Source organism: Pleuronectes platessa, chromosome 16, assembly GCF_947347685.1.
Source record: "Pleuronectes platessa chromosome 16, fPlePla1.1, whole genome shotgun sequence".
In the NCBI taxonomy this organism is placed as follows: Eukaryota; Metazoa; Chordata; class Actinopteri; order Pleuronectiformes; family Pleuronectidae; genus Pleuronectes; species Pleuronectes platessa.
The window spans coordinates 13,964,616-13,979,343 of record NC_070641.1 but is presented as its reverse complement, the minus strand read 5'-3'; the positions used below and the strand labels follow the sequence as shown (position 1 = coordinate 13,979,343).

General features: G+C 43.3%; 2 protein-coding genes and 1 long non-coding RNA gene across 11 annotated transcripts in view; 1 reads left to right on the top strand and 2 right to left on the bottom strand.

Moving 5' to 3' along the window:
* The window catches only part of dnm2a (dynamin 2a), a 27,215-nt gene extending 15,510 nt beyond the window's left edge, over positions 1 to 11,705 (top strand). For 2 of the 9 annotated variants that reach the window (XM_053444137.1, XM_053444131.1), the window contains exons 14-21: positions 856 to 867; positions 3,116 to 3,226; positions 4,934 to 5,043; positions 5,192 to 5,303; positions 5,426 to 5,590; positions 6,767 to 6,990; positions 7,188 to 7,454; positions 7,768 to 10,144. In XM_053444137.1, coding sequence (XP_053300112.1) covers positions 856 to 867; positions 3,116 to 3,226; positions 4,934 to 5,043; positions 5,192 to 5,303; positions 5,426 to 5,590; positions 6,767 to 6,990; positions 7,188 to 7,454; positions 7,768 to 7,840 — 1,074 coding nt within the window. In that variant the 3' untranslated portion in view covers positions 7,841 to 10,144. Of the gene's footprint in view, positions 1 to 855; positions 868 to 1,075; positions 1,133 to 1,170; positions 3,263 to 4,933; positions 5,044 to 5,191; positions 5,304 to 5,425; positions 5,591 to 6,766; positions 6,995 to 7,187; positions 7,455 to 7,767; positions 10,145 to 10,864 lie in introns of those variants that run through there. The other 7 variants (XM_053444138.1, XM_053444132.1, XM_053444133.1 and 4 more) reach the window with 6 other exon arrangements.
* On the bottom strand, positions 1,266 to 4,333 carry LOC128459038 (uncharacterized). The gene is made up of 2 exons (XR_008342085.1): positions 3,978 to 4,333; positions 1,266 to 3,505 (listed from the first exon to the last, which is right to left on the bottom strand). It is a non-coding gene; the product is annotated as an uncharacterized LOC128459038 (long non-coding RNA).
* On the bottom strand, positions 11,194 to 14,728 carry tmed1a (transmembrane p24 trafficking protein 1a). Its single transcript, XM_053444139.1, has 4 exons — positions 14,185 to 14,728; positions 13,072 to 13,169; positions 12,561 to 12,744; positions 11,194 to 12,454 (listed from the first exon to the last, which is right to left on the bottom strand). The coding sequence occupies exons 1-4, from the start codon at positions 14,380 to 14,382 to the stop codon at positions 12,236 to 12,238; spliced, it is 699 nt and encodes a 232-aa protein (XP_053300114.1). The 5' UTR covers positions 14,383 to 14,728; the 3' UTR covers positions 11,194 to 12,235.

Below are 14,728 nucleotides of genomic sequence, written 5' to 3'. Positions count from 1 at the left end.
TCCCATTACCAGCCGATTAATCAACCATGTGAAAGTAACTGACTCCAGCAGTGATTTAGCTCATAGCCTTTAATGTGGCCTGACCTATCTGTTAACTCCCCTGTACATTATTTAGCTAATATTGTTAAATTGAGTACTTTTCATTTACTCTTGAGCTCAGATTGACATTTATATACATGTGTGTTGATATGTGTTTGTAAGATCTTGAAACACAATTATGAAACTGCTCATCAGCCTCAGAGGTTGCAGTGCCAGTGTGGGGGGGGATGCTTTAGTGAACTTACCGGAGACCTTCCTTCTCTGCTTTTTCTGAAACAAGCATTTGTTTCCACGGCTATTATTAATTGCTGTTTGCATGTGATCCAGGCATGATGTCCTACGAAGCAACAATTACTCACAGGACTATGTGGATGTTTTGTTGCCTTCACATTAACCCACAAGCATCTTTTGGTATTGAAATTGAGAATGTGCATGGACCCTGCACCTATTGACTGAGCTACAAATATGACATAACCAAATGTGGTATACTTGAAATAATTCTAATAGCATGTAACTCTATTCCCCTCTCTCTCCCTCCTTTCTATTTTTTCTCTCTCTCTTGCCTCTCATCATCTGTCTTTCTCTGGTGGGCTTATGGATTTCCTGTTTCCTCCTCCTTTTTCCTCCCTCAAACCTGTCATTCTTACCACCCTCCTACTTCCCCGCCTTTTCTTTTTCTTCCAACCCTCCACCTCTCACCCTTTTCTCTCTCCATCTCCCCATTTCTAATCTGTCTCTCATCGTTGCTTGCTTGCTTGCTCTCTCATTTCTTTTGGCTTTGATTTTATACTCCCCCTCCCCTTCCTATTAATGCAGGGTGAAATTCTGGTAAGTACCCCACAGATTTAAACCACACCCTGCCCGGGGGCAGCAGTGGTTTGCCATGCAAAGGAACTGAGGCCATCACATAAAGGTCAGCCAATATGGTTAGGGTGGCAAAGACAGACTGCTGTGAGGTAACAGGATAAACAGTTGACTCCTGCAATTACAGGAGTCAATACCTTTCGCTATAATAAGTTGTTCTACCCTTCTGCAGCTTGGCGGACTGGGAGAGGGCCATGACGAGAAGGTAGAGTCTCCAGATGAATCAAACCTGTTTGATCAGTTACCAGTAATTTGGACTGATCAAACTGATGTTTGGTTAGTTTCCAGTAATTTGGACTGTATTTAAAGTAACACCTATCATATTTGATCTCGTTATTCTCGGTTTCATTTTGATACGACAGTAATTGTCTCTTATTTTACACTGCTACTAACAATTTACAACAATATTTTAAACAACATTGTGAATTTCACCCAAAATATATCTTTGGTAGCATTCCTGTTTTTTCTAAGAGAACCACAGAGAGACAAATCTTCCACCATCGACCATCGGCGGCTTCAGTTCTGACTTGTCTCTGGTATTATACCTCTGCTGCTGCCTCATGCATTGTGACGCTATAGTTTGCCTTAGGAGAATCATCCTAAACATCACTGGGAACAAAACGGGGAGGGAGTGGGTTGCGAGAACACAACACACAACTAAAATCAACAATCATATAACTAGGATTCTTTCCGATATCTCCGATTTCTAGTGTTTTTAGTTTTTGGATTCAATGCATGTTAATACGAAATTTAAAAAAAATCACTTGTCTCCTTGTCTCTAATTTCTGTATTCAGATCTGATCAAAAAAATTACAATTTATATGGTGTCATGGCTTTGGGATGTATTTCAATGATTTGATCAAAATTCTCTATCGCCATCATCAATTATCAAGACAAATCCAAATAGGGCTGTTTCCTTTTACTTTATCTCAGATGTAATTTCACATCTTTGAATAAACCAATTAACATGACAAGTAGATTTACAAGTAGATTTACAGGGTTGAATATTGTATTACAGTTGTCTATCTGAAACAAAAAAGCATCCCATTAAAAGAATGTCTGACACTGTTAATGTCAACTTGGTACTAACATTTCTGACTGGCTTGACAGTGGGATTTAAAACTCCTTGTTATCTGAGAAGTTTAAGTAATGTCCTCGCCAAGGCAAACTACCAGTTTAGCTCCTGTGCTCTTGCCTCCTTTCCCATGTTTGTGTTGGCGCTTTTTAACTTATGAGCCTTTTTTTCCCTCAATAACTCAGTTCAGCTCTGCTGGAGGGAGAGGGAGTTCAGGAGGGAAAGGTCTAAAGCAGCCTTTGAAAGTGACATTTCCACTTAGCTTTACTTTACACGAGAACACTGTTACACAGATAGTTTCCCCATTTGTACTCGAAATGCACGGGAGTCCATTTGGAAAAATTGAGAGACAGTTGTGAAGAGGGCTTCTCTAAAATACATGTCATATTTTCCTTGAAGTGATTCACTTAACCCGGCCTCTCAGTCTCAGTGATGTATTTTGTCCCTCTCCATCTGTCCTCTTCAAATTTTGACTTTGCTGTTATCATTTCTGTCATTGCATTGACCCTACTAACTATGTGAATGCTGGCTTCTGAATTTAATCCTTTCTTCTGATTAACACCCGTCTTTAACCGTCTCTTCACCCCATATTTTACTCATCCAGGAATTCAGCTCACTGTTTGAGTCCAGTTAACCCACTAAACCTGATCATTTTAAACTAGATTTTTACTGACCCATTGACACTAACATACCGCCGCCGACCTTTGTTTGACTGTGTGTTTGGGCTAGCCTCGCCTGGACACCATCTGGACCTGTTTATTGGTTTAAATATTCCTTTTCTGTTGAATGGAATTCCACAAGTACTACATCCCTCTTCACTGTTTTCAACTAAACAATCTGATCCTTTTTGAAACATTTAACCATATTAATAGCGGCATGTTACAGTCACGCCATGTTAACTCATTCGATTTCATTATTTGCATTGTAGTACAAAACAAACCATGATTGATATTAGGATAAAAAAAATATCAAAATTCAGTGACCTTGCAGGTAAGGAGGTAAGATTTTATTAGTGTTAGTCACATCACTGTATTATGTCACCGATGCATAAACCTGATTGATAAAGCTGTTTTCCTCCATCCCCCTGGTGCCCCCACTCTCCCTACCACCCTTCTCTTTCTTCTTCTCGCTGTGCAGGTTATCAGGAAAGGCTGGCTAACCATCAACATAAGCATCATGAAAGGAGGCTCCAAGGAGTACTGGTTTATCCTGACCGCTGAGTCCCTTTCCTGGTACAAAGACGATGAGGTGAGACAAATGGCTAACTAGAAAAACGCAGCTCCACATGGATGCATAGATATTAAGATACCATATTTAGCACTGTAAAGATAAACTATCCCCGAGTGACGATCACCCTCTGTGGTTGGAGGCGTGTGTGTCCCAGCCCAGCCTAACCAATGTGCAGACTACTGTTCAGCTGTAGCCTGATGAACAGGTAGTCTGAACACTGGGCAGGCGGGGGGGTTAGGACTCTGGTGGCTGATGGGGGGAAGGACCCTGAGGTCATTGCAGCTGCAGGTCACCATCCTAGGACACAGAGGGGCACAGAGAGCAAACATAACTCAGTTTCACTCAGCGAAAAAAATAAGAAAAACATACAAAGAAAAGTCACATTCATGGAAACGGCTCCTAAATTAGAACCCATGCTGTTTTTTATATCGTGTTAAATACAACTCGGTATAAAAAATATTAGCTAACATTACTTTCAACTGATTCAGGTCAATAAATCTAGACATGGTTGGACGGTGTTTCCTCTTGAGTAAATAAGCGCAAACTCCGCTCCACAGTTTGTTTATGTTTTATACATTTCAAAGCTTCTATTCAAGGACTTGGAGAGAAACATTCTGTTCATAAACTGACGCATAAAGTTTACGTGACTGAAAATCAGATGATCGTTTTTTTAACCGATCGTTTAATCTTAGACTAAATTAAAAAGACTGACCTAACTAAACATGAACATTTGCCTACCAATATTCGTAGGCATTTGGGATTTACTTACTCGCCGCTCGATCTTCTTCGTAAGGCCTCAGTCATATCCATTCTTCTGCGTCATAAAAAGACAGCTACAAACTACTGCTTAAGATGAGCTGCGGTCCTTTGGTCTCGGAGTGGCCGGGCACCAAAATGGAATCGGTACATTTTAAGTCGGTTGCCTTGTGCGAAGAGGCAGAGAAAGAAAGAACGGGAGAGGTAGGATGGTGGAGGCAAACTGACGTGGCAGGCGGGCTGAAATGTTCCAGCCGGGATCTGACTTTGGAATTTGCAGGAAATCGTACTGGGTTACGGGGGCCGGAGGGGGGTGTGATTGTGTGTGTGTGCGCAAGTCTGCATGTGTGTAGGCGTTTGTGCGTTTGTATATTTTAGTGTTTGGACTGTTGATCATATCCGTACAAATGCAAGTTTATGCACACAGCCAAATTATTCACGATAGGGATTTTGTATGTTTGTCTTTGCACGTGCGGTTATGTATTTGACTCGTTGTGTTTGTGTGTCTGTGTGTCTATGTGTGTGTGTGTGTCTGTAGTGGGGGTGGGGGATTGTGAGGAGCTGTGAGTGATGTAACGGTTGGGCCTGCGCCGCTCGCTGTGTAAGTGCGGACTAAAATGCTTCCAGATGTCTGTGCTCAACAGTGAAAGCTGGCACCCCATCCCCCAGAACTCCCTCATGCTCCTCCTTTTCTCCCTCTCTTCCTCCTCCGCCTCTCGGTCACCATACATTTCTCCATCTCACCAACTTGGTGGTCGTCCACACAGAGGAAATGCATTCCATTGTATCTGCTCATCAGTGGAGAAGTGTCTGACTCACTCTCCTCTGTTTATCGTCTTCATTACAGAAATATAAACACACAGCGAATTTGTCAAAATCCGCCTGTTCTGTGCTTTAGGTTTCAAGGTTTTTTTACTTATGTATTGTGTGTCATCTGTAAATACATGTTTCTTTTCTGTCTCATCTTAGGAAAAAGAGAAGAAGTATATGCTGCCGCTGGATAACCTGAAGCTCAGAGATGTGGAGAAAGGCTTTATGTCCACAAAGCACATCTTCGCAATCTTCAACACCGAGCAAAGGTCAGGGTTATGTAGTCAACAGAGGTCTTTTTTTTTTTTCAGACTGAATGCCTATTGACCTCAGCATTGTGTTCTTGTGTATCCTTGTGCACTGAGTTAGCCTACACATTCACAACCACTCTTGTTTCTCTGTTGTTTGTGTGTGCAGAAACGTCTACAAGGATCTTCGTCAGGTAGAACTGGCCTGTGATTCTCAAGAGGATGTGGACAGCTGGAAAGCATCTTTCCTCAGGGCGGGAGTGTATCCGGAGAAGGACCAGGTACGAGTGTGCTGCTTTGTGTTTCTTCAAAGTCCATGAATTAGTTAAGTCACGTGTCAGTGCATGTGATGGTATGTGAGTGTGTTTATGCTTCACCATTGTTGTCGCTGTGTGTTGCTCAGACGGAGAATGAAGATGCTGCTCCTCCAGACACATTTTCTATGGACCCTCAGTTGGAGCGACAGGTGGAAACTATCCGCAACCTTGTGGATTCGTACATTGGCATCATCAACAAATCCATCAGAGACCTTGTGCCCAAGACCATCATGCATCTCATGATCAATAGTGTGAGTGCATTATTACTTAGGTTCTAAAATGGACCTCCAACTACAAAGGCACTAAGTAGAGCACATACCCCGCCATGGCTTAGTGTCGAGCTTTTGTAAAGAAAGAGAAATTCAGATTATATATTATTGGACATACTTATAGATCCCATCGCCGTAATTATATCAAGATTCATGCACCATTTCCTTTTCGCCTTGTTTTGCTAAATTTAAGTGAAAGTGATAAATAATATTCTATGAACTGCACTTAATTGTAATGGGCTTCTTTTACTGGCCCATTTCTCAACAAAGCTTGCAAACCTGCTGGGTACTATATGTGTATCCCTGCTGACAAATTAATAAACCAACTATCGGATTCGAATGAAAACATAGACTCCTTAGCGGAGGGAACAAAAGAGGTCCTTTGAGTCTGGTACATTAACACTGTGCGTGCTCTCTCACCTCAGCAGGTCTCTATGCTGAATGCTCACATTATCTGAATCTCTACCTCAACACTGATAATATAAATATCCTCTATTCACTGCTCTGTATGGCCTGAAAACTCAATATTATAACACTGCATGTTGAACATATGCTCCTTACAAATCAAATGCTATACAGCTGTTTGCAAACTCTCTAAACCTGTATGTATCTATAAATTCATGCTATATGCCTTTAGCTATTTATTATCTAGCAATTGTAGCGTCGTACATTACCTTATGACTAATAAAAGTAGTCACAATTCCTGATAAACCAGCGAACTGAGCTCCAATCTAATCAACTGCAGTTTAATTAGGTCTAAATGTCACTGCACCATAGAGCTGTGATGAATAGTGTTTGGTTAGTCCGTGTTTTTATATATAACACAAGGTGACCTTGAAGCCACTAATTAACAGAGTTTATGATGCAGGCTCACAGTTACATGGCCACTGTGCGTTTATTATGTTCTAGTATTCTAGTGTGCTCACTTGATGTCAGTCCAGAAACAGCTACACACACACGCACACACAAACATCACTAATTTCCCACTGTTGTCCACTTAGCAGCTCTTTTCCAGGATTTATGAATTCTGTTGCAGTTAATTAGTCTCCTCCCTTCCTTTCTCTGGCCTTTCACTTTTACAATTTATCAACCTATTCTCAGTGTTAATCAATGTAAGATTTCACCTTCTATTTTTGAATAATCTTATCTTCCACTTAGGCAAAGGATTTCATCCACTCGGAGCTGCTGGCCTACCTCTACTCGTCCGGGGATCAGAACAGCCTCATGGAGGAGTCGGCTGACCAGGCCCAGCGGAGAGACGAAATGTTGCGCATGTATCATGCACTCAGGGAGGCGCTGCAAATCATTGGCGACATCAGCACCACCACCATCTCCACACCAGTTCCCCCACCTGTAGCTGACAACTGGATGCAAGACGCCAGGTGAGAGGGGGTAACGGATGGGAAATACTGAATCCAATGATGCAGCCAAATTTACACAATAATCAAGTTTTACATACTAAAATTTAAACAAAATGTTAACGTCTGCTGAAAAAAAATAAGTGAAACTATTCCCAATTTTTCTTTGAGAGTGGTCTCAGACATTCATTTCATTTTACTATGTCATATTCTTCTCTCAGCCCAACCCCTCAGCGCAGGCCCCCTCCTTCAACTGCCCCGGCCCCCAGCCGCCCACCTGCTGTCCGAGGGGGGCCGACTCCAGGACCACCCATGAACCCTTCCCCTGCCTTTGGAGCCTCGCTTAACCCCTCTCCAGCCTTTGGTGCACCACCAATCCCCTCTCGCCCAGGCCCACCCAGCAACGCCTTCAACAGCCACCAGGATCCCTTCAGCGCACCGCCCCTGATCCCCTCCCGGCCAGCCCGTGTCCCGCCCGGTGTACCCAGGTACGACTTTGCTACATGATGTCATCATCAGTGTCATGTATGCTTATTCGGTTTTATTTGACTGTATTTGTAATGTTTTGTCACAGAGTCAATGGCGCCATTTTTCACACCGAGTTTCCTGTCTTTATATTTACAATAATTTCTCTGAATTCATTCCCCTCTCAGTTTTAGGTGTGTATCTTTCTTTTGGTCTGTATGTCTTCATGTCCTCGACTCCTCTATTTTCACTCTGTCGGGATGTTTCAGTTTCGCCACCATCTCTCTGTGAGCACGTCTCAATCTTTTTTTGCTTTATCTTCTCTCCTTGTTGCAGCCGAAGACCCCCCGGCGCTCCTTCTCACCGGCCCACCATTATCCGCCCTGCTGAACACTCCCTGCTAGACTAGACCTGTGGCCATTCCCACCTATGTGTGTGTGTTTGTGCGTGGGTGTGTGTATCGGCACACTATAGGCCGTGACCCGAGGGGAGGGGCTGAATGATAGGGGTTCACACTGTGCAACGTCCAGCCGTATTAAAGTCTATTCAAGCAATGTTAATAAGCTGCTAATACTGTCTTTATCAGTGCACATGAAAGAAAGAAAGCAAGCCCTTAACCACTTGAATATTACATTTGACTGCTGTGGAACGTGTGTAACACAAAATGAAAAACCCAGCTGATCAGTTAGATAGAGACGACTTATCAAATTCAGGCTTTTTTATTGTAAAAATTGCTTAATTTCCACTGACAAGGTTTCATGCAGGGTCCCATCAAATAACTTATTAAGTGTTGCTGGCTGGCCTTCCTCTCCCTCAGCCTTTTTAGATGCCCGAGAATAGATCACTGTGTGATATACACACATAACCGGTTGTTAATGTTTCACTGGGTTTTCATTTCCTAACTGATTTCATACTGAAAAAACAATAGCTTATTATCACTGTTGTAATTCTGAAGGTGTTGATTACAATTCCCCCCCCCCCCCCCCGTGTTATTTTATTTGAGTGGCTTTGTCCTTTTTAATGACCATTATAAATGTAGCTTTAAACTTAAACTAAGCAAAGCATGGGGAGACACAGAGTCAGGGTCGCATGAGACTGAGCGAGGAACCTACAGCTTCCCCGTCTTGTCAAATATTCTTCCACAATGAAAAGATGTCAGCCAGATTGACCATTACAATCCAAGCACTTCTAGCCATCTCAGCCTTACTACCAGCCACACGTAACAGGGATGTTATCGTCCGTTACCAGAACACTATGCACAAAAACCCAGGGGAGCAAGCAAGACTTTGTGGGGCGCTCTCTCTCTCTCCGCTAATTCCGAGTCGCGAAAGCCTTGTATTTTAAATCCCTTTATTCTCCGCTGAACCCCAACGAGGCCTTGAGCCTTCGGGTAGACTTTGTTCATTCCTGGATTAGCTGGCTCATAAAAAAAGGAACACACAGCACAGTTTCCTCTCGGAGAGGATCAAACTCAGTGAAGCAGTGGGGGGGGGGGGTTTCAATGAGGACAGGTCTGTGATGTAGAGTATAATCGAGGTATGAAGCGTAGAGGAGTTGGCACTTCTCACTCTGGGACATGAATTATTGCTATCAGTCCTGCTTCCATATATTAAAACATATTGTATATAGCTGGCCTATACTGGGGAGTTAGCACTTGTATTTCATTTAATTGCAGGGATGATGACAAAAAAACACAATTGAAGCCCAGACGACTTGTCATTGAGAGGAAGCACTAACACAATCACTTCATTAGCTTCTGTTGTAGGGAAAAAGAGATTGCTCAGCTCCTGGTGCATTATTTATAACCTGGGCATTTGTTATTTCTTCTGATAATTTGGCCGCAATTGTATCAGCTGTGTATCACTATATATATATATTACCAAGACCCCTCAGCTTCTATTGGACTGTTTTAGATTCTGCTACAGGGATGAATCCTCAGTTTATTGTCTGAACATGTTTTGAGAGGGCACTCAACACACCGCTGTGATCATTTGATGTGAATTTCATTTGTTCGGTCACCTGACCATTTTTTGTAGGTGTGTTGGGGAAAAACTGGGGGAGGGTGACCTTGATAATCTGGATGTTTCCATTTTTGGTTTGATCAGTAGATATGGTGAGAGGGTGGTGGGAGTTGTGGTTTGTGAAAGCACATCCTGTCTTGAGAAGCTGTCTCAACTTGTTCTCACCACCGAGGACTGAAACTTAATTAAACAACCCGACAAGAAAAATCTAAAAATTTCCCAAAACCACAGACTCTCGAGACAGAATGTGCTTTTTTTTTATCTTCCCCTGCATTTCTCTAAGGGTCCGGCTTTCAGTGACAGCGCCAGAAATTAAAAATGTTCTTATAAAATGGCACTGAATCTTTAAACTGAAGAATCAACACGTCAGACCTCCGGTTCACAAAGTAATTAATGTTTTAAAAGTTCTGGTTCAGTTCTACTGGCTTATTTCATTGTGCCTGTCACTTGAGCCTGTCCTGAGAGAACAGACTGTAAATGCCCTGTTATGCATTAAGTTGTATCCTTCTTCTTTCCCTCCCCTCTCTGGATCTGGTGGAAGGGGTTGGAAACCAACCTGCAAAAATCTCTTTTCTTTTTTTGTTTTGAAAACCTTTGTCAAGTGCCTCCGTAGCAATGGATTGATTTGAATAAACAAAAAAAATGACCTAATTTCCACAAAGAGTAAATAAAGAGGTGTTGTGTACAATAAAGGGACTGGCTCAGGTGGTTGGTGTCTCCTTGTGTCCTGTGTGATCCACTCTTCTCTCTCTCTCTCTCTCTCTCTCTCAGATGACGTACAGTAGCGCCCCTCCTGGGTTTCCTCTCCTCACTTTTCTCCGTCTCCGCAACTAATCCAATACATACTGATATAAAGCAGCTCATGTTCCTATGGCAACCCTCGACCGGCAGCCTCCCTGCTTCAGAGAGGCAGCGCTCGGACCGTGGTCGCTGCTCCTCAGCACGAATGACCCTTTTCAACACATGCCAAGGGATGAACAAGAGAATCAAAACCTTTTCATAGTAGTCGATTTTTTTTTCTTGGTGCCGTATTTTCATTGTCTATAAAAAAGGGAAGAACTGATCCACTTTGTTTTCCGATTTTGAAGAATAAAACAAAAGCTTACAAGGAGGATGAATATTTTTAAATGCGTTGGCTGTTTACCCAGATTAGAGTTAAAATCAAATCTCATCTCTCACAGAACTAAATATTTGCTGAAGTAGTCTTTCTCCCAAGTGGCTGTATGAATGAATAAATAATGTGTCTAATCAATCCTTTCCTGTGAGAGTGGAGGATGATCTCCAAGCGCCCTCACAGGATTGCCTCTTCACCAATTCCCTCGCTGGTCCGATTACTGGGTCCTGTAATGTCCCCTGTCAGAGTGCGAGTCAGGAAGTTAAAACATTAACGTTGGCTGATTGTCCCTGAACAGGCGGCCGGCTCCCCGACGAAACCAGTGGTGACCTCGACCGTGCAGCCTGCAGCGGATATGCAACCACCTCCATCCACATCAACTGCAGAAACACAGAGGAGCGACATGTCTTTCATTATCAGCTCACCCAGAACTCTTATCTGATGCTGTCAGTGATTACTCAATTACTGTTTTTTTTCCTACAGTGAATGTTGTCTAAAATAGTTCTGAGCACTGAAAATATTGTAGTATTTGCACAGTTGGTTACAGAGTGACTATAACACCTCAATCCACTGCAGATGTTCCCTAGTTTATATCCAGAGGCCTGTCAGTAAAAATGCAGATTGACGTACAGAATGATTTTTACTTTTAGGGATAGATGACCAGATAAAGTGCCAAGTCATGAGCAGTTCAACATGTTTGTTATTGTAACATCTGCTTTGTGAAGTATAGCCACTGATTATGATGTATGACAGAGCAGGTTAACGATGGCTCAGGCCCGAGCAGGCCCACTGATTCCCATCATCACGAGAGAGGAAACGAAATTTCCGATCTGAATACAAAATAGGTCTTGTCGACTGAGATTCTTTTTTTTTTTACTGCAAACAACTTGAGATAAATGACAGTGCATCCAAATAATGGCAAGGAAATGAAAAAATGAACTTGTCTGGTTTAACATCCAAGTGGAGAAATGGATCAGGGACATTGTTTATTTTTGTCTTTTTAAACAGCTTAAGGCTTTGTACAAAGAAAAAAAGATGTCGGTCAGGAGCTGGTGTTTATTTGCTTTGTCATATAGGTTCTAGTAATGTTGTAAATTGTAAGATCTGATATTCAATAAAAACAACATTCAGTGACAAAAGGTTTGGGTTAAAAGCTTCACCAATTACATTATCAACAAATATCAGTGCTTCAAGTATCTTAGTGTATTGTTGATAGCACCTTTGTGACTGTTTATAGGTCATAAACTCTGCCTCCATGAGTCTGGATGGGTAAGGGGCAAAAAAAGAGGCCAAAAGCACATGCAATAAGGGGGTTTCTGACTAAATTTAAGGTTTATTTGTTGCTATTAAAATGGGGTGAAACACTTGCTCATCGTCCGCAGTAGATGGCAGCTTTCATTCGCGGGTTATATTGGATTCATTTCTGGGTGTTGGGAGGAAGTGGAGCTGTGTCGTCCATCTTTCTGCACAGTCTTCGGTTGTTTGCGTACTCCAGTACGACTGGACCAAACTTTCAAGACATAAGCAGCACTATCTTAAGAAGCTCCTCAGTGCATGATGAATCACTTTATCCCTTTAAGTTCAGCTCACATGTCAATTGAACGTCCAGCTCTCCGGTGTGAGAGCAGTGAGCTGTCAGCTGGAGGTCAGTGGATCAGTTCTGCTGAGACTAGGTGCACGTCCGCTTGTTGCTGTCAAAGAGACGCTGCAGGGTGTAGATTTGAGTGGCGGCAACGGTGAGCATGACGAGCAGGTTGAGGACGGACCAGAAGGACACCCGCCACAGGTTGTCCTCCAGCAGGAAGCGGTCCCTCGCCTCGAAGGCCCGCAGCGAGGCCTGGACCTGTCGGGTCCTCTCCAGTCGCTGGTACACGGAGTCCATCGTCGCCTGGAAGAGGAAGAACAGAGCAGCGGAAAGGAGGAGATGAAAGAGGAGTGGGAGATGATACTAGGTCTGAAGGGGGAAATCGAAGCTCCCCGTGTTTCCCTCTCACCCTGATGTCCTCCAGTTTGTACTCCACCAGGCTGTCAGTCGTGGCCATGTCCACCCACTCCACTCGGCCTCCACTTCCTCCGCTGTGGCTGACGCTCACCCCGAAGAACACAATCTTCACCGACATTTTACTGAAGCTGTTGTCGAAACACAGACGGTAATCTCCATTCTCTGTGGGAGTCGTCCTGCAGGAAAGAAAGATGGTGTTCCAGAGGGGATTTGCTCTCGACAGCATTGTATGATTCATTATTAAGACACAGCAAAACAGAAGAGTGTATTAAATCTTCTCAAAAATGTCTGATGACACATTTACGAGATCTGAAATCTAAAAGTATTTTTCTTGGACAGTTTCTCACGTTTTTTGGGGAGCAAACTCTCAAGTGCTACTTTAATGCTTGCTTCCGATTTTTCTGGATGATCGGTTTTCAATACAAACAAAGAGTCGTCCTATTACAGGGACTGAGCATCCCACCACAAGGGGGCGGTGGCTGGAAAGCATTTAGGTGACCCACGTGTGGATGCCTTCAGATTGCCTGAAGTCAGAGACCAGCTGGTGTCCGCTGGGTGAGAAGAGGGCAAAACCAACGTCCAGACCGGACCCGGCTATCACCTGTAGGACAGTGAGTAAATAATAAAGATGAAATGGCTTTACCTCCGCCAAGGCCAAACAGTCCCCTTCAATCAAGCTGCACCAAGTTTCACACGTTCATAGACATTAGTCCCCTAAATCTGCCTGATTGTTTTCATCAAGAGCCTCAGTGGATTCTTCCCTGACCCACATCCTTCCACTGAGTTAGTATGTGACCATAGTTTTAGTTTAATCCTGCATAAAAACAGACAAGTGAACGCACCTTGGCGAAGGTGATGACATCATAAAAGTTGTAATCAGCAATAAATATTATGCAACCGAAGACAGTGAAACAAAAGGACAATAAAAAGTGTATGGTTTCATTCACCACAACGCACAAAGGTGAGACAAAGGTCAGTTTGACTAAAAGGGTCTTCAGCAGTTTTTAAAGCTCAGAGGTCATGCAGAATATTCCATTTACCCACAATTCACTCACATATCCTGTTATCTCTGCATTTTCATTCCAAACAATCAGCTCACGGCCACCAGAGGGTGCAGTGTCCGTATGAGGACTGTGGCCTGAAGGCGTGAGGCACAATGCAAAGGTCACACCCGTAAAAAGTTGTGAATGACTCGAGTAAGGAGCTTTAGCACTTGAAGCTGTTTGTTTAGAAAATAAAAAACTGATGCTTTGTCGTAAAAAAGGATTTATTGGAGATTCAATTTTGATGATCACTATCTATTTTGGTTGCGCTTAATAATATCATCTTTGCGTACATCTTGTTCCTACTGGACGATAAATACTTTAAAAGCATGCTATTGGCAGTATGTGGGGAAGCGAAGGAATATCTCTTTTGTTTTTCTACTGCTTCCTTATCTCCGGTGATAGGGTGTTGTATCTCTCTGCCTACAAGACCAAAGTCCAGAACCTGTCCTCTTGTTTTTCAGTTAGACACAATTCACAAAGCTTCTTCAAGCTTAATCCAAACCTCCACTACGACATTACACTGTCACCGTGGAAGACACACAAGAGGGAACGAAAGAAAATCAAATTCACCTGATATTCAACCTCCATGGTGTCGTTACTCGCGGTGGTTTGGTAGAAACACTCGATGCTGCCGGCGGGTAACAGAAAGGTCAACTCCACGTCTTGATTTGACCCCAGAGCCAAAAACAAGTGTCCGGTCAGAGTGAAACACGCCAGCAAACAGAGCTGTGCGGACACACTCATCATCATCCTCCGGTCGCACTGCATTGTCCATTCACTTCTCTCCCACCTCCTTTTTTCAGCACCTCTCTTCTCCCGTGTTACACATTTACAACAAAACGAATCCACTCCCTGTCTGACACTGCTTCCTCGGATACTGTGACGGCTGCAGAGGAGGCTGACAGGCACCGGCTCACCTCTCAAAGCTGAGTTGAGTGAGTGAGTGCAGCCACTAGCTGTGTGGACCAACTGCGGTCAGCCAGCCGACACTCGCATCTCTGTGGTCAAATCAGCCGACACAGAAATTCTACTGCACTCATATACTGACACTTATGGTAAACGCATCCAAACCGCCCAGATAGAGGACGGCCATGGATTACTCGAGGTAAGGGGT